The 27,385-nt window shown below is 33.9% G+C and overlaps 2 protein-coding genes across 3 annotated transcripts in view; both read left to right on the top strand.

Annotated features, from left to right (window-relative positions):
- Positions 1 to 3,504: 3,504 nt before the first annotated feature.
- On the top strand, positions 3,505 to 21,609 carry wdr36 (WD repeat domain 36). 2 transcript variants are annotated; one of them, XM_051110870.1, is made up of 23 exons: positions 3,505 to 3,794; positions 5,229 to 5,256; positions 5,381 to 5,481; positions 5,564 to 5,681; positions 5,784 to 5,916; positions 7,196 to 7,250; positions 7,556 to 7,688; positions 7,773 to 7,948; positions 8,980 to 9,100; positions 9,222 to 9,287; positions 10,110 to 10,193; positions 11,161 to 11,315; positions 11,400 to 11,514; positions 11,598 to 11,763; positions 12,135 to 12,243; positions 13,472 to 13,551; positions 14,342 to 14,449; positions 16,958 to 17,055; positions 17,144 to 17,289; positions 17,389 to 17,505; positions 18,799 to 18,880; positions 18,991 to 19,178; positions 21,331 to 21,609. In XM_051110870.1, the coding sequence occupies exons 1-23, from the start codon at positions 3,633 to 3,635 to the stop codon at positions 21,478 to 21,480; spliced, it is 2,691 nt and encodes an 896-aa protein (XP_050966827.1). In that variant the 5' UTR covers positions 3,505 to 3,632; the 3' UTR covers positions 21,481 to 21,609. The 2 variants fall into 2 exon arrangements, with proteins under 2 accessions (XP_050966827.1, XP_050966828.1); XM_051110871.1 differs by lacking the exon at positions 21,331 to 21,609 and adding an exon at positions 19,313 to 21,324.
- A 2,393-nt stretch (positions 21,610 to 24,002) lies between these two features.
- The window catches only part of camk4 (calcium/calmodulin-dependent protein kinase IV), a 46,748-nt gene continuing 43,365 nt past the window's right edge, over positions 24,003 to 27,385 (top strand). Inside the window, exons 1-2 of the mRNA XM_051110479.1 lie at positions 24,003 to 24,142; positions 24,245 to 24,391. Coding sequence (XP_050966436.1) covers positions 24,282 to 24,391 — 110 coding nt within the window. The 5' untranslated portion in view covers positions 24,003 to 24,142; positions 24,245 to 24,281. The remainder of the gene's footprint in view (positions 24,143 to 24,244; positions 24,392 to 27,385) is intronic.

The following is a 27,385-nucleotide window of genomic DNA, read 5'->3' as shown; positions in this document are numbered from 1 at the left end:
AAGTTTTTCTATTAAATTATGATTTTCTTTTCAATTGAAATGCACATTTCTTTTAGAAATTGAAGCATCCAATCAATTTCCATTAAAATCTGCCGCGCACACACATACAGACACATAAACACGCACAAACACACTCATCATTACAGTCACTAAAGGCTAAGTTATCCTCATTGGCATCACAGAGAACCATTAAGAACCTTTAACATCTGAAGAACCAAAAAAGGTTCTTTGTGGCAAAAGAAGGTTCAGATTATAAAAAGGAAAGAAGGAAATGGTTCTTTAAAGAACCTTTGACTGAATAGTTTTTTGTGGAACCAAAAATGGTTCTTCAGTTAAGAGTGTACTTACATAGAAACCTTATACAAAGTAGCCAGAAAGAAATGCACATTTTAAAGAAATACGTCAGATGGATTTTGCATTTGAACTCTTCAAATATTATTGATGTTACTATCTATAAAAAACCCTAATGGGGAAATACATTGCTTAAGTTCCACTGTAGTACAGCATTGCCATATGGCAACATACCTATTTGTCCGACATGGCAGCAATGATATTTTCTCCATTTACAGTAAAACTATGTTTGAAAATGTTGATTTGTGAATAAAAACATGTAATTTTCTAACTAAAGATGATGCAAAAAAATACATTTGGGTAAGACTGTAAACTTGTACTATTTAGGTACTAATATGTACTTTAGAAATACATACCTTTAACCCTTTAACTGTCACCATCCGCTCTGTGGGACGTGTGAAGTTTACTTCACCACATTACAAATAAATTCTAATCTAATCATGACAAACTATACATTGTTGGATAGGTCTAAGAGTCATAAATAGATATTTTACCATATTTTTGTGTTACAAATTATGTAGGAAAAGTAATAGATTAATATATGTCAAGGGTGCATCTTAAAAAATCTACATCATAACATGAGTTCTGACCTTTGTCACAAAAGACTTTCTTCGTTTCCTTTTTCCCTATCACACTTTAGATATCATAAGAAATTATATATCAGTTCAAAACTGATATTGCATTACGGAAAATGTACATCAAGTACTCTGGATAATGCATTTTTATGTCTATGTTCAAAAATGGGAATGGCAGTTAAAGGGTTAAGGTACTTGTCAGTCTTTAGGGGTCTTTAGGGGTAAGTAATGTGGTGTATTTTGAAAAGATACCACCAGCTTTTGTACCTTTTTTGTTTTTGTTTTTTTGACAGTGTGGTATATATCTATAATGCATGTGCTGGCTTTTAACCAGTGTTTAGAAAGATCTACTAAAGTTTTTTGTTTTCGTTATTCTTCGGTGTGATGTGATAAATGTGAAGCAAATGTGTAAAGTAGACCTACCAATGTTTGTTTCTATTATTGAGAAAAGTTAGGAATTCCAAGGTTTGGGTAGGACTGGGGCAAGTTTAACAGGTTTTGGTCAATTTCTGTATATTGGCTCGTACCTTACCTTACCCTAAAACATTACCTAAAGAATTTTGAGTACTTGCATAATCATTGTCCAGGAAAAGGATCCAGTGATTGAACACACACAGTGGGGTTGTCATTATGGGAACCTGCCATTAAACATTTTGGCCAGAGTTTCCCACCTTTCAATTTACCGCACATTTAAAAAAGTGATATGGTGTTAGGTTCTCAAAAAAAAAAAAAAAAAAAAAATGTATGAGATTGTATCAATTATCTATTTTGTGGTTTAGCTATAATGATCTTTATCAAACCTGATTTAAAACACCACAACCGCTACATCACAGAAAATTTGCACTGGAGTATTTGTTCTTGAGTAAATGCTTTGATATAACTGATATAAAGCATATTAAACAGATCCATATATACCTGATTTGCACTTTCTGCGTGATTCTGTCTCAGCTGTGGAATTCCTACGAAAATGTGTGGGGTGAAGACGAGCAACGATCTGAGTCATCGTCCTTGTCCGTGTAAGCATTTATGTCACTCACAAAATCTTGCTTGAAGTAAAACTGGTACTCAGTTTGGTATATAAAAAGAGGTGTCTTTTGTGATGTTACACTAGTGTTCAAAGATGTACAGCAGAAAGCTCTATGGTAAGATCGGTTTCCTTTGCATTATTCTACTGAGCATGTGTCGTAATTTTTTCTTATCTCTTTGACTTTTTTTCACAGAGTTGTTGCTTGTAGTTCTCACATTACACTTTGTCAGGTTAAATCAAGCATCACAAATGAAAAAATGCCTCATGACCATTCAAAAGGATGCCATTAATATAATAAAACCTCATGTGAAGGTATGTCTTTATGCTGGTAATTTCAAAATTTCTCATGCAAGTCATGTTAATGTTTAATATTTTTGGAATTCTTGTTTAATGACCTGGTTAAAACTTATATGCATTTTTCCCTGCCAGGATCATGGATTGTCTTGTAAGAATATAGTAAGTTATTTACCCATTTACGTTCATTTTTTCCTCTAAAATCTACTGGAAAAAGAGATAATAGAAATGTAATATTACCTATACATACATATATATATATATATATATATATATATATATATATATTTCTCCAGAAGCACAAATATTATGTGCATGTTAATCTACTACTAAATAAATAAATAAATATTATAAAAATTAAAAAAAGAAAGAAATTATAATATTTTCTTTTACCTTTTGTTTTCCAGAACTTTAGAAGAGAACGTCTTAATCCTACATGCATCTTTAACTGGACTTTATCTGGAAACTGTTCGAATTTGCAGAAAATACAACAGTTGATAAATGACAGCAGTGTAAGAACACACATTACACTATGATTACTAATATTAACATTAATAATAAAAGCATCTTTTATCATTCTTTTTTAAATAATGTTGTTATTACAATGCAGAATTGTAACTGTCAAGTAATTATATGCATGCACTTTTCTTTTTAGCAAAAGTGTGCCCATAGGCCTAATTCACCCCCACAGTACCCTGTGAATTGCTCTAATTCGACCTTCCTGGGATGCTGGTGTGGATTTATTGCGACCAATCTTAATAATTTAGAAATAAATCAAATCTAAGATGATTGCTGGCTCTGTACTTTAGAATACCCACAATATGACACGCAGTTTGGATGAAGAAAATGGATGGATGGATGGATGGATGGATGATAGTACAATGTGCACAGCATGAATGTTGTATTTTCAAACATTTGTTAAACAATTAAATATTTAAAATATGTTGTCTTAGGGTGAATGCACTAAAATGCACTGTGTCAATGTGTTTCTTTTTTCATATTTGTATATTTTATATTAACAGACTCTGTATATGTTATACAAAGTTTGACAATAAAAGATGCATTTAAATTGATTCAGCAATGCCTCTTTTTAACCAGAAAAAAAAAAAAAAAACTAAAACAAAAAGAAAAATTGAAATGGGAACTTGAAAACGGGATGATTAATGTTGTAAGTAGGAGCCTTTTAGCTGTTTGTCAGCCGGCTAAAACCTAAGAAGTAGTTAAGTAGGAACCTACTGTAAAGAGTTTCCACACGAACCGAGTTTAGTGTAACACTGTTTGACAACAGCGGCTGCTGCTACAGAAATGTGGAGGAAACGGTTTTAAACATTTATTAGGATACCGTTTATAGTCACTGAAGTGTAAGATTCCACGGGTGAAAGTACATGAGCAGTATGTCGGCGGGAAAGAAAGGAAGCGTGATCTTCTCCGGATTCAGGGCGCTGGGACTTTACTCCAATCATCTGGCACACGTGCTTCGCTTCCATAAGAAACATAGAGAGTTCTATGTGCTCACTGCAGTCGGACAGTGTTTCCACACGTTTAATGTAAGTGCACAATAAATAAATGGCGAAGTACTTGAGAGAACCGTTTGAAAACTATGGTACATCACTTAAGAAAAACGTAGTAGCGTGCCATGCGTTTCGGTAGCGTATCGTATCGTATGTATTCTTGATCGTACCATGAAATACAGTGTAAATATGTACACTACCAGTCAAAAGTATTTGAAGAGTAAGAATTGAATGTTTTTAAGTCTCCTTTGCCTGCATTTATTTGATCCCCCCCTCCCCAATATTGTGAAATATTTTAAAATGTAAAACAACTGCTTTTCGTCTTCAGTGACACATAATCCTTCAAAACTCATTCCAATATGCTGATTTGCTGTTCAAGAGACGTGTTATTGTTGTTGTTATTATTATAAATATTTAAAACAGTTGAGTATTTTTTTTTCAGGATTCTTTAGTGAATAGATCCAAAGATCAGCATTTATCTTAAATAAAAACATTTAATAATAATTATAATAATAACAATACTATAAAGGTATTTGGGATAAGAAATTATAGAAATTAATACTTTCATTTAGCAAGAATGCTTAAAATTGATCAAAACAGATGTTAAAGACATTTATAATGTGACAAAAGATATCTGTTTCAGATAAATGCTGTTCCTCTGAACGTTCTATTCATCAAAGAAACCTAGAAAAAATTCTACTCAGCTGTTTCCAACATAATGATAATAATATAATAATAATAGATAAAAAGTACTGTGGTGGCACAATGACTTATGTATCATTATATGTCCCAAAATACCATGGTACCACCATTGTAGTTGTTTTTCAAAATACGATGGTAGTACCATGATCATCGCGTCCAGAAAACAAGGTAATACCTTGGACCTGTAAAATACTATGATTTTTTTGGAAGTACCCATGAGTACCATGTAAACAAACTTTTCAAAAATGTTTTGAAAATACCATAGTATTTCAGTGTGATACAGTAACTGTAGTACCATATAGTAGCCACATGTACTCTGTATTAATTCAAAGTACCATAGTACTTTTTGTTAGTACAGTACTTGTTGTTAAATTGGTTTAGATATGTTTTCAAAGTGACATTCATTTCATGCATAGGCCTACTTTGGTAACTAACACTTTATTTTACACTTTTTATGCATTATTATTACTTACTGTTGTAGATTATTGTATGGTGACAGTAAATTATGTGATTTATAATCAACTAAACCAAACGTAACCCTGTAGTAAGTAAATAATTAATTAATATTACTCTGTAATTAAACGATAACAGGATCCCTTTAAATACAGTAATTAACCAAATATGAAGGTGTTAAATTTGATTACATGTTTAGTATTTGTAATAATAATGTAATAACATGTGATTAATAATAATAAGTAATAAAATATTGGCTTTTATTAATGTATGTTAATTGCAGTATAAAATGAACCCATCTTTTTTTGCTGGCAGGTCAAGAAACTTGGAATCGTTGCAGTCAGTAAGTAGGATTCAGTGCATTTATGTTACAGTGACTAAAATGCATGTTCTGCAAATCCATGATCAAACAGTTATAGTTTCCATATGAATTTGATTAAAACAGTTGTGATAAACCTCCTGTACAGGTAATGCCCTCCCAGAAGACATTTCATCCCTAGCAGCAGATCGTATGCTTGTCTATGCGGCATATGGAAAACTTATCTCTGCTTTTGCGCAAAACAAAGAGGTAAAGCATAAAGTGTCCACAGTTTGAGACAAACTGTGCTCTTGAAGATGCTTAACTCTTACATTTTGTCTCTTCCATCCAGGTTGTTCACACATACACAGGCCATCAAGCTGATGTGCACTTATTGTTGCCTTTCGGAGATCATCTGATTTCTGTTGACAAAGACAATGTTGTCATTATTTGGGATGTGGAATCTGAAGGTTGGTTTTTAATGATTTTTGCTAGGTTTACATTTATTTCTTGCAGCAGAATCAAGGATATGTTCACAGTGTATTTAATATATCCTGTCAATCTCATTGCAGACACATACCTTCAGATTTCATATGACAAAGCATCATTTGAAGTCTCTGCTTTGATGCATCCGAGCACCTACCTGAATAAAATCCTGTTTGGAAGCAGTCAAGGGAGTCTTCAGTTGTGGAACGTCAAATCAAAGTATGTGCTTTTAATGGGTTCTGAATGTACTTGGTGATATTAGTATTGGTGATATTATATTTTCCCAGAAAAAAAATCACATTATTTTCTGTTTTCCCTCAATCTTGAGATTGTTTTTGTTTGTAATTATCATTAATTATGGTTTAATTGATCAAAAGTGACAGTAAAGTTATTTGTAATGTTACAAAAGATTTCTTTTTTAAATACATGCTGTTGTTTTGAACTTTCTACTCATCAAAGTATCTTGATATAGACTAAAGTAATGGCTGCTAAAAATTCAGTTCTGCCATCACAAAAATAATTACATTTTAAATGACATTTTTAAAATAGTAAGTTATGTTTAAATTATAATTAAAATAGAAAACATTTGTTTTATATATATATATATATATATTATACTTTATCTAACTTTTGAACAGTAAATGAAAGTTTGAGTTAATTCATTATTTTTTTTTATAGTACATTTTTTAATAAAGTGTATATATATATATATATATATATATATATATATATATATAGAATGTTAATCATCATGAAACTCACTGCCTAATATTTTCTTTACGCCAAATATAATGTGTATTTTATCTTTTGATTGGGTGAACATGAGCATTTCTTAAAGGAGAAGTCCACTTCCGAAATAAAGATTCACATATAATTTAGTCACCCCCTTGTCATCCAAGATGTTCATGCCTTTCTTTCTTCAGTCGAAAGGAAATTATGTTTTTTGAGGAAAACATTTTGGCATTTTTCTCCATATAATGGACTGATATGGTGCTCTGATTTTGAACTTTCAAAATGCGGTTTAAATGCGGCTTCAAACGATCCCAGATGCAGTTGTAAACGATCCCAGGCGAGATTATTTAGCGAAGCGATCGGTTATTTTCATTAAAATAATACAATTTAAACACTTTTTTTAATCTTAAATGCTCATCTATCATTTACAACCGCATTTGGGATCATTTGAAGCCGCATTTAAACTACATTTTGGAAGTTCAAAATCAGGGCACCATATCAGTCCATTATATGGAGAAAAATGCTGAAATGTTCTCCTCAAAAAACAATTTCTTTACGACTGAAGAAAGAAAGACATGAACATCTTGGATGACAAGGGGGTGAGAAAATTATTTGTAAATTGTTGTTCTGGAAGTGGACTTCTCCTCTAACAGACTTCTTGAGAATTAACCTTTATGTTGACTATGTAGTGTTACATGTATTGTAGTAAAGTCAGTGTTGGCTGATAATCAAAAATTGAAACCAGATTTTGCTTTTTGTATTCCAGCAAACTCCTGTTCTCATTTCCTGGCTGGGCATCTGCTGTTACTGTTCTTCAACAGGTTGGTCTCATTACATTATTTTAATCCATTCATTTCAATGTATTCATTACTCTATTAAAAAATACACAAAGGGAAAATGACAGATATTCAACAAATAAATGCTTTGTATATCTATTACGTTGCACAAAACTTTTAAAGATGTTAAAATTCTCCCCAAGATGTTGCATCCCATCTACGGGAATGTCCTCATCCATTTTCCATCATCGCTGCTTAGTCAGTTGGTGGATGACCCATCAACCATCCCTGCCTTAATAGATCACTGGTAACTAGTGTGTAATGTGTTCTGTCAAAATGATTACTTTCAGACTCCAGCTGTCGATGTTGTGGGTGTGGGTTTAGCATCTGGGCAGATCATCATTCACAATATCAGATTTGATGAAACACTGATGAAGTTCCAACAAGACTGGGGTCCAGTCACAGCTTTATCCTTCAGGACAGGTAATGTTGTTACCCAAGCTTCACAAAGTGTATACCATACTTTTTTGGCCCATTGTATTGCACTTACTTGTCCTTGCCATGCAGATGGACATCCAATAATGGCTTCTGGCAGCCCTATCGGACACATAGGCCTGTGGGATTTAGAGGAGAAGAAACTAGTCAGTCAGATGCGGGATGCTCATACAACAGCCATCGCTGGCCTCACGTTTCTTCAAAGCGAACCCCTTCTTATCACCAACGGAGCAGACAATGCCATACGGGTTTGTATTGTTTGCTGAGGCTTGTTTTTAGGATGTAAATTACTCAGATGTAATTAGAGTTGGGCGATATGGCCAAAAATATTATCACAAAATATTTTCCATATTGTAAGATATTGATATTTATCATGATATGCGTTTACAATTAATGCAGAAGGAAATGCTTTCCAGATGCTTGGCCACAATTAAACTCCACAGATTAAGATACCTTTTAATTGAGGGACCCATGAATACCATTTTATTTTGTTTTTCTTATTTTATTTTCAGTTTTATGATTCAATACAAATTTATCAGAAAAATGGTGTCTAACAAAATGAATTAATAAAACTTCAGCAGTTTAATCTTTTAAAACATAATCAACTGAAAACAGTTAATTTATGGCAAAATTATTTTTATATAGGTTTTTACTTTTTTTTTTTTTTTTTTTTTAATAAAATGCTGCAAAACGGAACTGTAAAATATTTCTTTAAAAAAAAATTGTTACTTTAAGAATTATATTTTAGTATACAGTAGTAATGTATTTCTGTCATCATTTTTTCAGGTTCAACCAAACATTTATTTTGACAGATTGTTGTGAAGTTTTTTTCAGTTTTAGTTGTTTAAATATTTGACGGTAGTAAATATGAAGCAGGGCAAATCTGGTTAAGTGACTCTCAGAGTATCTCTGGAGATGAAGTTCATCTGTTTATCTTATCTGCAAATGCTGAAAACGTAATGAGCTTTGTGTGTTTGCGCTGTGAACCAGACAAAACCACAGTGTACTGATACAGAGATATGCAGAACATGCAGACTTATTATTGACATGCACCGACTGGCTGTTGTTGTTGTTGTTGTTGTTTTTTTTTTTTTTTTTTTTTTTTTCTTTCTGCTGTGTGATTGGTTGTTTGAATAAAACATACCAAGTGAAAATATCCAGCGCTCATCATTATTGACACAAATTTTGTCATGATCTTGATATAATATCACTTATCTCCCAGCCCTAAATAGAATTGCATTGTGTATTATGGTAATAAACAATGGCTTGTGTGATGTAGGTGTGGATTTTTGATGTTGCCGGAGGAGACGGGCGTCTGCTAAGACAAAGAACTGGTCACAGTGCCCCACCAACAAAGATTAAACACCATGACCAGAGCGGCTTAAACATTCTTAGCGCAGGTACTGTCATAAGTCAGTTATAAAGTTTGAGGACAATGGAAATTATTGTAGATAAATGTGTAAAATAATAAATGTGATAAAAGTGTAATAATCATTATTTGTTTTTTTTTTCTCATAATAGGTCAAGATGGTACTTTGCAGTCATTTTCAAGTGTTCATGAAAGATTCAACAAGAGTTTGGGGCACGGTAATAACTATTACTATTTGGCATGTTCTTGTTAGTGCATTTGTGTAATATTTAGCAGCACCAAACAGAACTGCATCAAAAAGAGTTAGATTTTTACATTTTCTGAAAAAGGTTTTAACTCTGTAAAGCCTAATATATAATATAATGAGCAGAATTTGGTCAGGTTTTTTTTTTCTCCATTGGAACAGTTTAAATCTTTAGACAAAACCTAAAAAAAATATAATCTAAAAAAGTTTTTTTTTGCTGAGTATCATATTAGATACATCAGTCTTTTTTATTATGGCTCAATAAATGATGTATGGATAATCAAGCACATTTAGGTTGCTCAGTCCAGTAAGTGGACTTGAAGTATTACTAACAATATAAAAGTTATTCTTACATTTACTTTATAAAAATCATTAAGGATTTCACAGCTAAAAGACATGTGTACCACAACCTGAGCATTTTTAAAATATACTAAATGCCTTTTCCTTATTGAAAATGATAAATTATCAGTCAGATGACATAATGCATGTAATATAACGTACTACTTTGTGTAATTTTGTCAGGAAAGTTTTGAATATGTTGATGAACTTGAGGCTTTAGAACTTTAGTTAATGCTTAGAGTGTTCTTATTTTTTTAAGTACTTATTTTTTTCCAGTATAATATTGAAAGATTGTTCAGTTTATTAGTAAAAGCGATGTCTGCTATGTTTCCAAACAATATTTCCCTTTTACCACCTATTCAGCCTGAGGTTTCCGTCATTTAATCTCCCTAGTCATTTACTTGTTACAGGCAGTATTTGTGTTGTATCAACTTTCAATGGTCATTTTTACCAACAGGCACCCTCTACAAAACAAAAGCTAAAAAGAAAAGTGTGACGCATGACACGGCAAAACTTCCGGCCATCACAACGTTTGCCTCAGGTGTGATTATTATTTTGTTTTTAATTTTAATGACGTATATACATGATTCTGTCATCATTACCTCCTCATTAAACTTTTTGTTCATAATGTAACACAAATGAAGATATTTCTAATATTCTTTAATCAGTTTTGTCTATCCATTGAAAGTCCGCACAAGCAAAATTTTCAATTCTCAAAAAGCCCATTGTAAAAGTAATCCGTATTTGACCCTCGACCACAAAATGGGTATGTTTGTAGAACAAGTCAATTATACATTGTATGGGTCAAAATTATTGATGTTTCTTTCATGGCAAAAATCATTAGGATTTTAAGTAAAATCATGTTCCTTGAAGATATTTTTTACATTTTCTACTGTTCATATATAAAAACTTAATTTTTGATTAGTAATATTCATTGCTAAGAACATCATATGTACAACTTTAAAAATAGTTGTATCTTGCCAAATATTGAAAGCTTATTTATTCAGCTTTCAGATGTTGTTATAAATCTCAATTGCAAAAAATTGACCCTTATGATTGGTTTTGTGGTCCAGGGTCACATGAATGAGCAATTTAATCTAAGTCTCAATATACATAATAGCTTGGCCTTTTATTCACTTATAAACATTGATCAACCCACATAGAAAGATCATATCAAATATGATAAATGGAAGCACAATCGTGTGCGTGCATGACGTGTGAGAACATATCTCATTGGTTCAAGTGGGCATGTTTTGGTTTCCTAAAAATATTGAACATCTTAAAAAAAAAAAATTCCTCATTTGTGTTCAGAAGATGAACAGAAGTATTTATAGGTTTGGAGTGACATGAGTGTGAGTAAAATGATGACCAAATTAAATTTTTCAGAATGAATTTTCCCTTAAAGGTCTTTATATAGTTAAAGTACTAAATCAAATAAAAATACTGCGAGCCACAACTGTGTAATGCTGCTAATGTGCATTTAAATTTACTGATGTTATTTTGTATAGAAACTGGTCGTCAGAGTGACTGGGATGGCATTATTGCATGCCACCGTGGTTTCCTTGTGACTACAACATGGAACTACCGGAAAGGTTCGATTGGTGCTCACAAGCTGGAGCCTGAACGCTTCAACAAGAACCGTAGCCTCAATGTCCATGCAACGGTGAGTTTGTAGACAATATGTGTGTGTGTTTACGTGATTATTTAACTTTATAACACACAATTTCGAATTCCATATGTTGCCCAGGCTGTTGATATCACATCCTGCGGGAACTTTGCAGTGATTGCACTGTCTTCGGGGCACATTGATGTGTACAACATGCAGTCTGGTTTTCATCGAGGGCATTATGGACAGGACAAAGGTGAGTTAACATACTGAACATCAGGGGTGAAATGCATGTCATTTCCAGTGTGTTCTCAGTGGCATTTTTTTGTCTGTGTGTAGCACATGCAGGGCCTGTGCGTGGCGTCTCTGTGGATGCGCTGAACCAGTTGACAGTTAGCGTGGGAGCAGATCGGCTTCTGAAAATATGGAAGTTTAAATCCAAGGAGCTGTTACATACACACAGCCTGCCAGCTTCCCCAGCATCATCTCTGCTTCACAGGGACAGGTATTAGAGACATTAATGCATTTCCACAAGTTTTCATTTTAATGGAGAAGTTCACAAAAAAATTTACAGATAATTTACTCACCCCCTTTGTCATCCAAGACGTTTATGTCTGTCTTTCTTCAGTCAATAAGAAGTTATGTTTCTTAAGGAAGACATTTCAGGATTTCTCTCCATATAGTGGACTTCAATGGTCCCCCCAAGTTTGAACTTCCAAAATGCAGTTTAAATACAGCTTCAAAGGGCTCTAAACGATCCCAGCCGAGGAAGAAGGGTCTTATCTAGCGAAACAATATGTAAACAAAAATTGAAATTTAAAACATTCTGGATCTACCTGGCTACAGTGACATTGTTTGAATAATCTCTTCAAACAGCGGAATGCTCGCCGTTGCTCTGGATGACTTTACCATCCACATTCTAGACATGGAGACGAGGAGGATTGTCCGCAGATTCTCTGGACACCGTGGGCAGATGAATGATATGGTGAGTTTAAGGCAGGGTTCCTACGGGGTTTAGAAAAGTTTGGAAAAATTAAAACAGAGTGTAGAAAAGTGTTTGTGTTTTCAGACTTTTGCCACTATTTTGTTTTTTAAAATAGTATATTTTTAAGAATTTATTGAAAATAAGTTTATTGGACATGAAGTCAGTCAAAATAAGACTGAATGAATTCAGTGTGAACTTTTTCATTATGCAAAATGCAGGTTTCTTCTTACAATATTAGTAGCATCGTATTACATAGCTTTAAGGACCTTTACACAAAAAAAAAAAAAACAGACTTTCATGTGCGCACAAGAAACCATTAATCGTAGCATATAGGACAATGCATACCATTGTGCCATCAGCCCATTTCGCGGTTTGGTTTCTTGGCCTCCACAAAGTATGCATTAAAGAGACTTAAGGCCTAGAAATATGGCATAGTGCCCTAATGAAAGCCAAATTTTAAACACTCTTTTACAGTACCCATCTCTTTTTAAAAACCCTTGAACTTGGCAAATTTTATGCCATTAGCTCATTTCATGTCATGGTTTCTGTGCCGCCACAGAGGATGTGTATTGGACATTAGGGCTTGATATGGTGGTACTACCATAAGAAAAGCCATATTCTGAGCAAGTAGATCTGTTAATTCACATGCATCCATGCTCTTTTACTCATAGTAAGATGGCAGTGGTGCACAAAGGGAATAGGTTATATAAAACGAGAAACTGTAATGCGTAAGCATGCAATAAAATCACACGTGCATATGAATAGTTTCTCAGGGGCACAAAAATGTTTCTTGTGTGCATGTAAAGGTTTAGTTTTATTTTGATGGTCCCCTTAGTCTGTAAGTCTTAGTCTACTTATTCTATAAGCAACACTCCTTAGAGTATTAGGAGACTTGGGTTACGGTTAGGGTAGGTAAAAGGTTCACTTACATACAGAGGTACTTATAATCTGTCTATAAAAAATATTTATAGATGACTTTTTATATACCAAATATAAAGCTGAAAATAATGCTCTATGAACCATTTGTTTTAAACATGGTCTCAAAATCTACTGAAATAGTTGGAAATTTGAGTCTGGAAAAGTATGGAATTTTGACATGGAAAATGTGTAGGAATCCTGTTAAGGGGCAATTTTTACCAATTCCATTTGAGATTCACACGTCTTTGAAATCTTTAAGATTAAATTGTACGTAAGTGTTTATGAAATGTGCTTCATGCTTTTTGTCCAGACATTTAGTCCAGATGGACGCTGGCTGATAACAGCATCTATGGACTGCACCATCAGAACATGGGATCTTCCATCTGGCAGGTATAAAGTTTAGAGCATAAACCAAAGCTGTTCAACTGGTATGCCAAAAACGGGCCCTACAATTAATGGGGGAAATCGCTGAACTGTCTAATATATACTGAAGAGAATTCAAAGACATTAGTAGGAATCTAGGCAGACAACAGCAGCGAGGGTTGTTCTGTTGCGTTATTGCTATTTGATTATTAATGATGATTTAGTTTAAATTATCATTTTTTTTAAAGGAACTTAAAAAAGGAAAAAAGGAACTAAAACAAAAATGCCCATGTTAACTTGTTAACTTGCGTTAAAAAGTGCTAAGGTCTAATCTCTTTTTTATTTGGACAGTCTGGTCCTGGACAAAAAGAAGTAACTGTAGAACCCAGGCATAAACCTAAATTCTTTGTTTGTGTCTTGCAACGTGTGTCACAGGTAATTCTTAAAGTGCTAAGCGAGATTGCATCATTGTTCTACTACAACCCACAAAAGTAGCCTTTTGAAGGAGGGAAAGACCAGGCCAGTCCAGTGACACCTTTTCCACTTTCTATATTATTTACTGGTTAGATATTTGTGATGACCTTTTCTGTTTACTCAGTCACCGATAGTTTTCAAAGTAACCAGTAAAACCAAATTCAGAGATAATAATTATCTTTCAAAGATGTGGCCGTAGTGACATTTAGTATGTCGGATATATTTTTGTTTGTCTAACGGGGATTCCTCTGGGCGATGAAGTCCCCTTTGGCCCAGTTGAATGATTGAACGATTTCCTTTCACACTTTCATACCCTTCCACATTCTCTTACTGTCTTTCATAGTTTGGTCGACTGTTTCCTGGTAGACGCGGCAGCCGTCAGTCTCAGTATGTCCCCTACCGGGAACTTCCTGGCCTCAGCGCACGTTGATGGCCTAGGTATTTATTTATGGTAAGAGATTGACTTGCAGATACTGTGTCTGTTAACTCTTGTTTTTACTTTTCAATTAGTTATTTCACACACTTAAGATTAAAATAAGAACAGTAGAATTTTGGAAAACAATTAGAACAGTAATCTTATTCATCATGATAAACAGGGTAGAGGTAAAAAATCTGCTAATGAATGTATAAATGGCTTGTTTTTTTTTTTTTTTTTTTTTTTTTTTTTTTTAAAAGGAGTATTTTAGTTAATTTACTCATTTTAATGTTGCTTCCTAACCATGATTTTATTTCCATACAGCACAAAATAAGATGCTTTGAGAAATGTTCAGGCTGCTCTTTTTCATACAAAGGCATACATAATATGAACAGGGGCTGTCAAGTTCAAAAAATGACGAAAACGAAAACAAAGCACAATCTGTAAACTGTAAAGATATATGTCTTATATTTCTATATATGTACAATGGTGACAACAGTCAGTGCTCCACACTAGGGATGCTCATTTTAACCGGTTAACCGTTAACCGACAGAAAGAATTTTCGTCTAGGCCTGTAAGTCGCATTTTATTATTACATTCTGAAGCCGACGCGAAATGTTTACAAACACTATAAACATAGGCTAGGCTATTTTAGTTTCCCCTCACTCTATAAAAAATTCTTCAATTTAACAGTATTCAGGAGAGAACAAGGATGTAAAATATAAGAAGCTAGCCTATATAAACGACAAGCCAAAATAAATTCATTAAGGCTAAAGTGAAACTGAAACTAATGTCGGGTCTCTCATTTGAAACAAATCCAAATGTTTACGTATTTGAGATGTATTTGAGTGCCAAAATATTATTTATTACATAAACCTGGTTTTGTACTTCACTTGCATTCCAGTATCCACATAAAACAAATGGTTTCGCATAATATTACTTCAGTGTGTTGATGATGATTAAGCAGTGTGATTTGTTTTTTTTTGGGTTTTTTTATTTATTTATTTTTTTCCATATGTTTGGCTGACTGTATTTTATTATGATAATGGAAAGGCTTTTTCCTTCTAACAGTGGAAACGACTCCTTCTAGTCATACAGAAAATCGAAACTGTAAACGGTTTGTGTTTGTTTGTCTACATTCACAATAAAAACAAAACTTTGTGCTTTTGCAAAATAAAGAAAAAATAGGATGACGCTTTTTAGCCGTCTCCGCATGCTATAGCTACTTGTTGCACAGTTTTTTCTTTCGTTTTGTTTAGTAAAATATTTATTGTATAGGCCTATTCATTCATTATATATATATAGCCTAGCTTTATGATGTTTTTCTCCGCTGGCATAAGCGCTGCAAGTGCGTGATGTGATGCGTCCATGCGATTCCTCATGTTTTGTTGTTTGCTGCTTTTTGCACATGTAAAATGAATCACTGGAAAACTAATTTTGGTATTTTTAATGAGTCACAGACACTTATCCTTTCTAAAATAATTAAATTCTATTTTATAATAATCTTGTCGGTTAACGGTTAATAATCGGTTAACGAGCGTCGGCTGTCGGTTAGGAAAAATAACCGAAATGAACATCCCTACTCCACACAGAGATCTGATCTGATCATCTTCCAGTCTGTCTGGAATAACATGAAGAAACAGAACAAACTGAGACAGACTAAATCCAGAAGAATTGTGGCAACATCTCAAGATGCCTCAAGAGACCTACCTGCAAAGCTACTGTACATTAAAAGTTGTAGACACTTGTGTAAAAAAATTTGTAAAGTGAGGATGCTGTCATAAATGGATTTTCTTTATCAGTGAACTTCTATTAACTATATAAAAAACTTGGTGTGCCATCTTTTGCGTTTAAAGCAGCTTTTGCCCTAGGTGCGCTTGCACATAGTTTTTCAGGTAGCTTTGCAGGTAGGTTTCTTGAAGCATCTTAGAGACATTGCCACAGTTCTTCTGGATTTAGTCTGTCTTAGTTTGTTCTGTCACTCCATACAGACCGAATGAAGATGAGATCAGATCTATGTGTGGAGCACTGGCTGTTGTTAGACTCCTTGTGCAAACAAAAATATAACTGGATTATTACAATTAATGGCAAAATCAATGTTTGGAACTGTATATTTTTATATATTTATATCTGACACATGCTTGAACTGCAAGGTTAAGTTCAGTTCAGTTCAGCGCATTGTGGGATGCAGTGCCCCAGCTCTGTGTGTTTTGTTTTTGCAGGCCAAGTAGGTTCAGTGCATACATAAAATTTGCACACTATGTGCATTATATGTACTTTATATTGTACAGATGTTAACCCTACAAAGCCTACAGTATTATGTGTTATCGACAGATTTCTAAAGCCTCTAAATTACCAAGTGATCAAAGCTTTGCTGAAAAAAAAAAGAAAAAAAAAAAAAGTGTTTTACACAGTCTACTACATGCCTTCTGTTATCTGATTGATAGTTCATACTTTTACGTTTAATTCTAAAAACACCCCATCAGGTTGTGGTACATGTCTTTTTGCTGTGATATCTTTATTGTTTTTTTTCTTTTTCCCTAGGTCCAATAACACACTGTGCAGTATGGTATCATTGCGCCCTCTACCTGCGGACTATGAGCCGGCTGTCATCATGCTCCCAGGCACCTGCCCATGCAAAGGTGCGAGCACATTATCATTTTGAAATTTATTATAACTGAAACATTTTAATTTGAGGCTAAGTCCTGTCGATTGTGTGTTTGTGAATAGATACAGAAGAGGAGGAAGTTTTAGATGCTGACAGCTCTGAAATGGCTGAGTACATTTCACCAGCACAACTGGATGAACATCTGGTCACACTCTCTCTGCTTCCTGACTCACGCTGGAAGAACCTGCTGCATCTGGACATCATCAAGGTATGTGCTTGTAAAAATAGGGGAAACAAACTGTGTTCTGTGATTAACAGTGATGTGTTTGAAAGGCCATTAAAAATTGTGAAAAATCTTCATCTTCAGAAAAAGAATAAACCCAAAGAACCTCCAAAATTGCCCAAAGCTGCACCCTTCTTCATTCCCACCATTCCAGGGCTGGTGCCCCAGTTTGCTCTACCCAGCACACCCTCAGAGGACCAGGTAAATGCTTTTGATAGTGTATCTATATGACTTTGGTATAGTATTTATTGTTGTTGGGACTTTATTTGTCAAATTTAAAGTTATAAATTGATCAGTTTTAAGATTATTGTAAAAATAATAAGCATATGTATCATTACATTTGGCTAAAATATTGACTGGAAAATATGGAAACATTATTATTATTATTATTATTATTATTATTATTATTATTAATTTGTTTTTGGTCTAATTGAAAATATTTAGTTTATATTTTTCCTGAACTCATCATTAAAAAAAAACAAAAAGTTAATAAGAAATGTTTTAACGCAGTTAACACGCTGGCACCGCCTCCCAGACCTGTATATCATCTTGTATTTCATACAGTTGACAAATATGATGCAGGGCAACAACATAAATGTAGTAATGCCCTAAAATTCAAGATATTGGTGCAAAAATGCCCTGTATTACAGCTTAAATGTGATTTTTGTACAGCAGTTCAGTAAATAAGAAGTTGACATTGTGTTATATTTTAAGCACTATATTATGTGTTTTGCTAAATTTTGCAGGGAGCATATTACCTTTGAAGCCATAGCATAATTGTTGCACGTCTCTGAGCAACACAGTCATACACAGCTTCTGAAATAATCATTGTTTTGATTCATTTGATTCAATAATCATTCATTTGTTTTGAACAAATCATGTGAATCAATGATTGAAAAGCTCATTCATAAATAGAGCCTTGTACTTCATTCCTGAATGAATCAGCTGTTTAAAAGAATCAAATCAAATGAGTGAATGACTCATAAAGACATTTACCCCCACCAGATTTAGCTTCTTTAGTATCATTTCATAAAAAAAAAAAAATAATAATAATAATAATTAAAACATTGAAGGGATAGTTCACCCAAAAAAATTCCGATTATGAAAGAAGGTATTTTGAAGACTGTTGGTAACAAAGCTGTTTTGGTTACCATGACTTTCATTATATGAACAAAAGATACTGAGATGTTTCTCAAATTACCTTTTTTTATGTTCCATGGTTTACGTTAGGCTGTTGCAGCCTAAATGTTTGTATAATAAACGTTACGTTGAATCAAGTAAAATATTTCTTTCTAAAGCTGCAATTTGTAATGTCTTCTTGATATTTTATAATTTAACACAAAAATAGCTTTAAATCTTTTGTGGGTAGTTTCGAAGTCAGAATTATTTTGGGATTAATTAATCAACACATCATGTAAATAAGTTGAAATTAAAACAGCTCTAGTATTTATATAACATGATTTGTTATATAACTTGATTTTTTTCTTTTTTCAGTCTAAAGTTGTCAACTTGGGAGTGTTGGCACAGAAGTCCACCTTCTACCTTCAGCTTGAGAATGCTTTAAGCAACAATTCATGTAAGCCCTTCATGCTTTTATTTTTTTTTTTAAGTGATGCTGTACTATTGAATTTGCAATAGCTGTAATGTGAATGATCGCTGTGTTAATCATCTGCTTCCTCATAATAGATGAGGAGCCAATAAAGCTGTTGAGAGAGTTGGGCCCTTCTGCCATTGAAACAGAACTTCGGGGCCTGTCACCAGAAATGGGTGGAGATATCAGAGTTATGCAGAGCTTCCTCAAGATGATCAGCAGCATTCTTCAGTCCAAGAGAGATTTCGACCTGGCTCAAGCCTACCTAGCATTGTTCCTTAAGGTATGGTATGATCAATCTGCAGGTGTTTATTTTTCACATTGCCATACATTTGTGCATACCATTTTCATATAGACTTTATAACACAATAGCTTTGGCTTTTCATTCTAGTACAAAGCTGTAACACATTTTTGTAGGAACTGCTAGTTTCTGGTCTAACCAGCCATAGTCTCGCATAGCCAGACCTTCAGACTGACAGCAGAAGGTCTGGGAACTATGGCTGCTTTGAGTGGCCAAGGCCCGCCCAAGAGGCCATATGACTGACAGGTACAGCAACCAATCACGTTCTGTCACAATAACAGACTGGTGTGTAAAACTCTCAGACATATTTTAAAGATTCTGTGCTACAAATTTCACATACTTTTGAAAATCCAGCATTTAGCTGATCCTGATAAGCACTCCTTATCACAGTTGTAAACACGACAGCTTTCTTCTTTCGTGAAGGGGTTTGGCGCCACAGCGTTTTTGTTTCCAGGCAAGACGTTAAAGAACATGACCGCACGTCTCCCGGAAACCCTATATAATCTAACCAATCTGATGATGACTTCAAAACTCCGGAAATGTTTCCAGCTAAGTGTGCCTTGTTAGCGAAGTGTGCATTAGACTGAGACTAAACCAGTCATGACAAGACTGTCGATTGTTTCTGTTTCTTACTAAACATGCTGGGAAGCGCCTGTTCACAGTCAAACATCACTGATCTAAAAATCCTGTTTCACATTAATCATGTATCCGCATTGCAAATAATAATTTTTGATTTGGACTCCACCAGAATTTCACCAGAGGGCTTTCCTTGAAAATATTTATAATATAGTATTCATGTAATATTTATGATGTGAATTCAAACACATAATTCAGTTCCAGTGGAAATAAAAATGTACTATGAAGGACCAAAAATGGTGAAAATTGGAAAATTGTTGAAAGCAAGGCTGCATTTATTTGATCAGAAATACAGTAAATAGAAATATCATTACAATTTAAAATAACTATTTCTATTCCAACATTTCAATTAAATATCACATAATCCTTCAGAAATCATTCTAATACATGCTGATTTTGTGCTCAAGAAACATTTTTTAGTTTTGTCAATGTTAAAAAAACAGTTTTTGCTGCTTAATATTTTTGTGCAAACTGTAAAACATTACCATATAATGGGTTGGGGTATGTGCAATAAAAAAAATTATTAGATTTATTCAGCAAGAATGTATTAAATTGATCAAAAGTGAGGGTAAAGACACTTTTAATGTTACAAAAATACTCCATTTCAAATAAATGACGTTTAATGAACATAAATTTGTGGAAAAAGTTTTCACACAAATATTAAGCAGCAAAAACTGTTTTCAACGTTAATGATAGTAAAAACCATTAATAGCATTAATAGTGAAGCACCAGTAACAACCGGACATCAAATCACCATCTTAGAATGATTTCTGAAGAATCATGTGACACTGAAGACTGGAGTAACGGCTGCTGAAAATTCAGCTTTGCCACCACAGGAATAAATTACATTTTAAGGTGTATTCAAATAAAAAAAAAGTTATTTAAGATTGTAATAAAATTTCACAATATTACTGTTTTTACTGTGTTTGTGATCATATAAGACAAAGCCTTGGTGAGCATAATATACTTCTTTCAAAAACATTTAAAAATCGTAATTATACCAAACTTTTGTTGCCATTAAAATAGATAAGTAATAATAGATGTTATTGTTCCATATAATAATATATAAAATGTGATCTTGTAATATGCAATGATGTTGTTTAATATACATTATAAACATATAAAGTATAATAATGGCATTAATCTTATAACAACAAATTCTCTTTTTTTTTTCATTTATAAAAGTGCTGCGACAAACGTGATATGTACTGATTAGCTATGAATTTGTCAGTTTTTTAACATAGTAATTTTGCTGGATAGGACACTGGATTTGTTTGGTTTTTAAACAGCAGATGGCAGCAAATGAATATAAAAACATTTGTTCAGCACCTTTCATGGAGTATCTCCATTATTTCTGCACTATACGTACTACTAAAAGTATTCACTTTATATACAGTCAATAAATTATATCTAGTTAGAGAACGGTTTGGGGCGTTATGCTGAAAAGATGTAGATCTTTTGCATTTTTATCTCTAACAATGTTTTCTTCCTGTTCCAGCTTCATCTTCGATTCATCGCAGACCAGCCCGAACTAATGAAGGAGGCAGAAAGTGTGTCGGCACACCTGGAGGAGACATGGATGTCCATGCAGACGCTCCTAAATCAGAACATTTGTCTGTTGTCTTATATTAAGAGTGCACTATTGTAAAGTAGTCCATCACTCCGTTTTTCCATCATAGACTTTCATTTGCATTTCTGAGATGTTGTTGAATGTTTGTATCAGACTAAATGTTCTTGCCCTATTTTGTTAATACAAATTAAAAGTGTACCAAATCTATGTGATTTTCATTCAGTCACACTTTGTTTTAAGGTGCAATTCTCACCATTAACAATTTTTTTTTTCAAACTCCTAATTTGCTGTTTATTAATAGTAAGGTAGATTAAAATTTACTCAGGCCATCCAAGATGTAGATGAGTTTGTTTCTTCATCAGAACAGATTTGGAAAAATTTAGCATTACATTACTTGCTCATCAACTGATCCTCTGCACTGAATGGGTGCCGTCAGGATGTGACTAATCCACACTACTTCAGTCCATCAATTAATGTTTTGTGAAAAACTGCATGTTTGTAATAAATCCATCATTTACATTATTTAACTGGCCAAAATACCAGCCCATAATTGTCCTGTTATATCAAAATACACCAACAGTTCTTTGTTTAGAACAGTTTTGGACTGTTTTTGCTTGTAAATAGTGCTTTATACTTTTTTTTTACATGGAGTGCATTTTTCTCTTCTTATTCAGGCTAGATGATTTTTTTCACTAAAGAAAGCAATATTATGAATAGAGGACCCATATTTTATTTGGAGGCAACAGTTTGAAGTAAAAAAAAAAAAATCTGATTAATTTATTACAAACATTCAGCTTTTCACTTCACAAGATGTTACTTGATGGAGTGGAGTCGTGTGGATTATTGTGACGTTTTTATCAGCTGTTTGGACTCTCATTCTGACGGCACCCATTCACTGCAGAGGATCCGTTGGTAAGGAATTTCTCCAGATCTGTTCCAGAGAAGAAACAAGTTCATCTACATCTTGGATGACCTGAGTGAATTTTCAGTAAATTTTCATTTTCGGGGGGTGAACTATTCCTTTAAAATACATGTAGTTGATTTTATATTTTATCCTCTAAAGCAACCAAAATTATTCAGTCATCAGATATAATGTAGAATTTTTGTATATTTTTTTACTAGTGGGTGCAGAAAACTATAGTTCATTTATGTAAGTGAGGATAGCAAAATAAAGTAAACTGTATACCCAAAAATTCTCCATACAGTGGACTACCAGTAAAAGTTTGGGACCAAAAATTAGATTCTTTGACCTGACCATGTTTTACTTAAGTGTTTTTTCTGTAATTGCAAAAGTGGCCTTTTTACACCGCAGACTGAACAAAATGAAGCATAGCTTGGTATTTGGTCAACAATGTACAATAGTTTTGTAAATATTGTCATACTAACAGTTGTCTAAATATTTGGTTTATTGCAAACCATTACATACCTTTGTATCAAAGTTATCGGACATTATCAAGATGAATTTGTTCCAACACAATTTAACTCTGAGTCATATTTTATTACCATTTTCTAAACTATAGCAAATAAACTGTGATAGTGTGAGAAATGTTGAAGGTGTCTGAATAAATTTTGTTTTGACTATATAGACACACCTCCATTATTTTGCACACAGATGAAAAAAAAGGATCCTACATTGCCTCCCAGTTCGTATCGTTTGTCTGACTGAGCATCAAGGAAGTGAATGTGTGAGATGAGAGTGATGCTGGTGGTTAGCTGGGATTGTGGTTGTTTTGCGTTGAGCAGATACTGAACAGATGGGTCTCTCTGTGTGGGAGCCCAGAACACTCCTGCACTGCTTGAGCTTTAAAGGATGACCAGTCATGCAGGCCAGTACAGATTTGGACTCAGTGTGGGTGATTTCTTCCTCATAGCACATTGGAAAGTGGCATATTTTAAAAATTAAAGAAAAGATCCTCAATAATGCACATTAAGTCAAACTTGGTAAGGGAATTGCTGTCATCCTAATAAAAGAGGACTGAAAGAAAAGTGCATGCTTCAGAGGTCTGGGGGACAAGTGTCAATAAGACATTTTGGTGTTTCAGAAGAACTTCAAGCAGCGCTTTCAAAAAGTACTTGGTATCAGATGGTAAAGCCATGGTACTTTGATAAGGATATACATGCATACAATCATTCAGTAACCCTTCAAATCTTATTCAAAATCTTATTTTCTTGGCAGCGTTTTTTATTTATTTACTTATTTATTTACAGGGCAATTTTAAAGCAATTTTCAAGTGTGTTTTTTAATTTATGCGATAAAAATATTTATGTGGGGTGCACTGGACTTGCGTAGCCTACATTTCAAAAACAGTTGTTCACTACCTTTGTCGGATTAATGCCTTAATTAGGCAGATCAAACCCTCTCATAATTAGAACTCGAATTTCAGGACAGACTCATAAAATTCAACCCAGTCAATCAGTAATGTGTTAGTTTTGTATATAAACAGACGGGTGAAGGAAATGCATAAAATGCATAAAATCTAGATATATCTTGAAATATAACCATCACTCGCCTTAATAACAGTGTAATGCATCTGCCACAAATATACCGGAGTATTGTTATGTAATATGTGACGTCCACTGAATCCAGGTAAATCACACACAGAAAATCAGCGCCCTACATAGGCGACAGTAAGACCCAGTGGAAGCCGCGCTCCCCGTTCAGAGAGCGACATGACAACCGCGATCAACTGACGCTACACATTCACGGCCACCCAGCGCACCTCACCAACATACATTACAGGTAAAATGAAACTCTTTCGACAAAGATGTATATTATTTGCCTCTCCAGACTATGTGTCTGTGTTCTTGCATCTCATCTGTGGATGTTGTTGTTTGTGTATAGATCGGCGCTCCGCTGATAGTGAACTGAAGCGCTGGAGATGCTGAAAGTGACAATGCCCGCCTCTAGAGCCGCTCCTGAATACTGGATCGATGGATCCAAGAAAGAGACGCTGGCGGACTTCTATGAGCTGGAGTCTGAATTGGGACGGTACGTGGAAGTGCAGCAGTATGTGCAGATGAGTTTTGGGGGTGGATGTGGTGAATGTCAATAAGCAGCTTTTCAAACGCTTACTGAAGACGATATTCCCTGCTTGGATTTCTAACAAAATATACCAGAGTAACAGGGTTGCACATTTCGCCTAATTAAAGTGGCCGACCAGTATGGGACCAGATGTTTATAGTTATTAATTAACAAACCTTTCTTATAAATATTAGTTACTATTAGAAAAAAAGAGAATTTGTTCATTAGTTCTGGTAACAGGGTTGATCTTGACAAACGTAGTAAATACTAAAATGTGTGTAAAATTGATGACATTAGTACCTAATCTATCTAACAGTTGTCAGTCCAAAGAATACAGGATTTGGGTGTTTATTCAGACACCAATTTTTCGTATTCTTGGAAATGATTTACAACTGAGATGATTTAGACTAAATTTAGCTGTCACAGTGGCCAGCTACTTTGGAAATGTTAGTTTGTACACTCTTAAAAATAAAGGTGCTTTAAAAGGTTCTTCGCAGCTATGCCATAGAAGAACCATTTTTGGGTTCTTTAAAGAACCATCTCTTTCTTACCTTTTTATAATCTGAAGAACCTTCTTTCACCGCAAAGAACCTTTCGTGAAACAGAAAGGTTCTTCAGATATTAAAAGTTCTTTATGGAACCATTTAGAAAAAAGAGGTTCTTCTATGGTGTCATGAAGCACCTTTATTTTTAGAAGTGTAGGTATTGTTGGTAGGTACACTTTCTCTTGGATTGAGTATGCCTAACAATAAATAACTGTATACAAATTAACAAGACAAGTATATAACATATTTAATAGTTCTTCCAGTGCCTTTGTTGCTTTAAAAAGTGACTAATTTGTTCCATATTTGTAGATTAAAAATGGAATGGTTTAGCCAAAAATTTGCTGTCAGGGTCAGTTAGTTTAGAAATGTAGTTTTTTTAGCTATTTGATACACTTGTGGTAAATTCGAAATATTAAAGTTTGCATATGTTTTTATAAAATTGTTTTTGGTAACAGGGTTGATCTGGAAGTTTTATTAAAACAGAGTTTAATTTGGGATAGTGGGGCAGCAATTTGTACCTTGGAAAGTGCTATATTAACATTTGTAATACAAAATCACTTTCAATCGAATCTGATTATGCAGGAATATTATATTATTGTATTTTTATTGTCATACTGTGTACTGTTTTGCTCTTCTCTGTATTTAGTTAGGGATCTGGATGTTTAGTATAGTTGGATTCAACACAAATTCTCTTCTTTCTAAGGCAGGCCAATTATTGGTCATCATCATGAATTCCTATACGAGTCAGACGTTTGCAGTTTGTTGATATATTTCTACAAGACTCATGGGAAATGTTACATCATTAGAAGAAAGTCTCATTAGTCTAAGACAGGTGTCATTAGTCTAAACCTGAGTGGTGTTTACATTGTCACCTAGTCATTTGTCACCAGGCAATATGCGTAATAGAAGAGGACATCCTCAAAGTACAAAGTGTTTCCAGGACACAGAGTCTGAAACATTTGGCAGTATCATTAAATCAGCAGAACTTCATAGTGCACTTTGTTTGGCAAGCAATCTAGGACAAGATGCAGAAACCACTAGCAATGTTAGTTTGTCTGTTAGTTTAGTTAGCTTTCATTGTCTGTGCAAATAAGTGCTTTCAAGATAATAGGCCGATATTAGACATTTATTTATTTGACTATTATTTATGGATATTTGTGACCCTCAACCACAAAACCAGTCATAATTAGCACGTCTATATTTGTAGCAATAGCCAACAATATATTGTATGGGTCAAATTGATATATTTTTCTTTTATGCCAAAAATCATCACGTAATTTTTGATTAGTAATATGCATTGCTAAGAACTTCATTTGAACAACTTTAAAGGTGATTTTCTCAGTGTTTTAATTTTTTTGCAGATTACAAATTTTCAAATAGTTGTATCTCAGCCAAATTTTGTCTTATCCTAACAAATCAATGTACAAATACATCAATGGAAGGCTGTGTAAATCTCAGTTTCAGACAATTGACCCATATGACTGATTTTGTGTTCCAGGGTCACATTTTGTAAAAACAGTTGGAAAAGTGTGAGATCTTGCAAACAGGTTTAAATAGCAACATACAGTATATGACAAATATCAGTTGTTTAGTATTCAGACACAATAGTGCTGTAGAGTAGCAATTGCTTTTGTTACAGCTACCATGCACTCTTAGTAATAAAGGATCTTTATTGACATGATAATGATTCCATGAAGAACTTTTAACGTTTAACATCAAAAAAGGTTCCATTGCACAAAACGTTCTTCATATTAAAGCCAAAGGTTCTTAACATTTTAAAATATTCTTCACACTTCACACTAAGAACTTTTTTACTGAAAGGTTCTTTGGGAAACCCAAAATGGTCCTTCTATGGCACTGCTTGAAATCTCTATTTTTAAGAGTGTGAGGAAATTAGTTGGTATGTCACAAATTTTGGGCTTTTTAAAATATCTGACATGTAAGATTTTGTGTTCGTGCTGAGCCTAAATTGTCTTGGATAATCAGATTGTGGTGTTTCAGCATCTCCGGACTGGGCACAGCACGGTGCGTAGGAGGGGGAACATTCATCGATCTGTGACGGGTGGGCCATGAATTGTTGCTGAATGCCCATAAATTGTTTGCCTCTCTAACAATGGCTGCCCCACACTACTGTATCAGCCAGGATGAGAGTTACAGTCTGTACTTTCTAAATGCTCAGAAATGCTCAGGGCCAAAGTCTAACATAGAATAGACACTTATTTCCATTAGGGTTCTTGAACATATAAATGCTTACTTTGTTTTTCTGTATAAATTGTATATTAGAACAATATATTTCCACTTAATGAAAATATGTGTCTTAAAAAGTAAAAATGACATTTGGTGAAAATGAACAAGGCCTAATTATAAAGCTGTTTGCAATCTTCTGAGGTTTTATGGCAGATGCTGAACAATCGCA

This window comes from Labeo rohita, chromosome 5, assembly GCF_022985175.1.
Source record: "Labeo rohita strain BAU-BD-2019 chromosome 5, IGBB_LRoh.1.0, whole genome shotgun sequence".
Lineage (NCBI taxonomy): Eukaryota > Metazoa > Chordata > Actinopteri > Cypriniformes > Cyprinidae > Labeo > Labeo rohita.
Note: the sequence above shows the minus strand (reverse complement) of the source record. Positions and strands in the feature narration are given on the sequence as shown.

What these genes read in the sequence shown, in the direction of transcription:
- wdr36 (XM_051110870.1), top strand. Translation starts at nt 3,633, where the DNA reads ATGAGCAGTATGTCGGCGGGAAAGAAAGGAAGCGTGATCTTCTCCGGA. An exon ending in CTTTTGCGCAAAACAAAGAG is followed by an intron (nt 5,482 to 5,563) that starts GTAAAGCATAAA and finishes TCTTCCATCCAG; the next exon opens with GTTGTTCACACATACACAGG. An exon ending in TTGGGATGTGGAATCTGAAG is followed by an intron (nt 5,682 to 5,783) that starts GTTGGTTTTTAA and finishes ATCTCATTGCAG; the next exon opens with ACACATACCTTCAGATTTCA.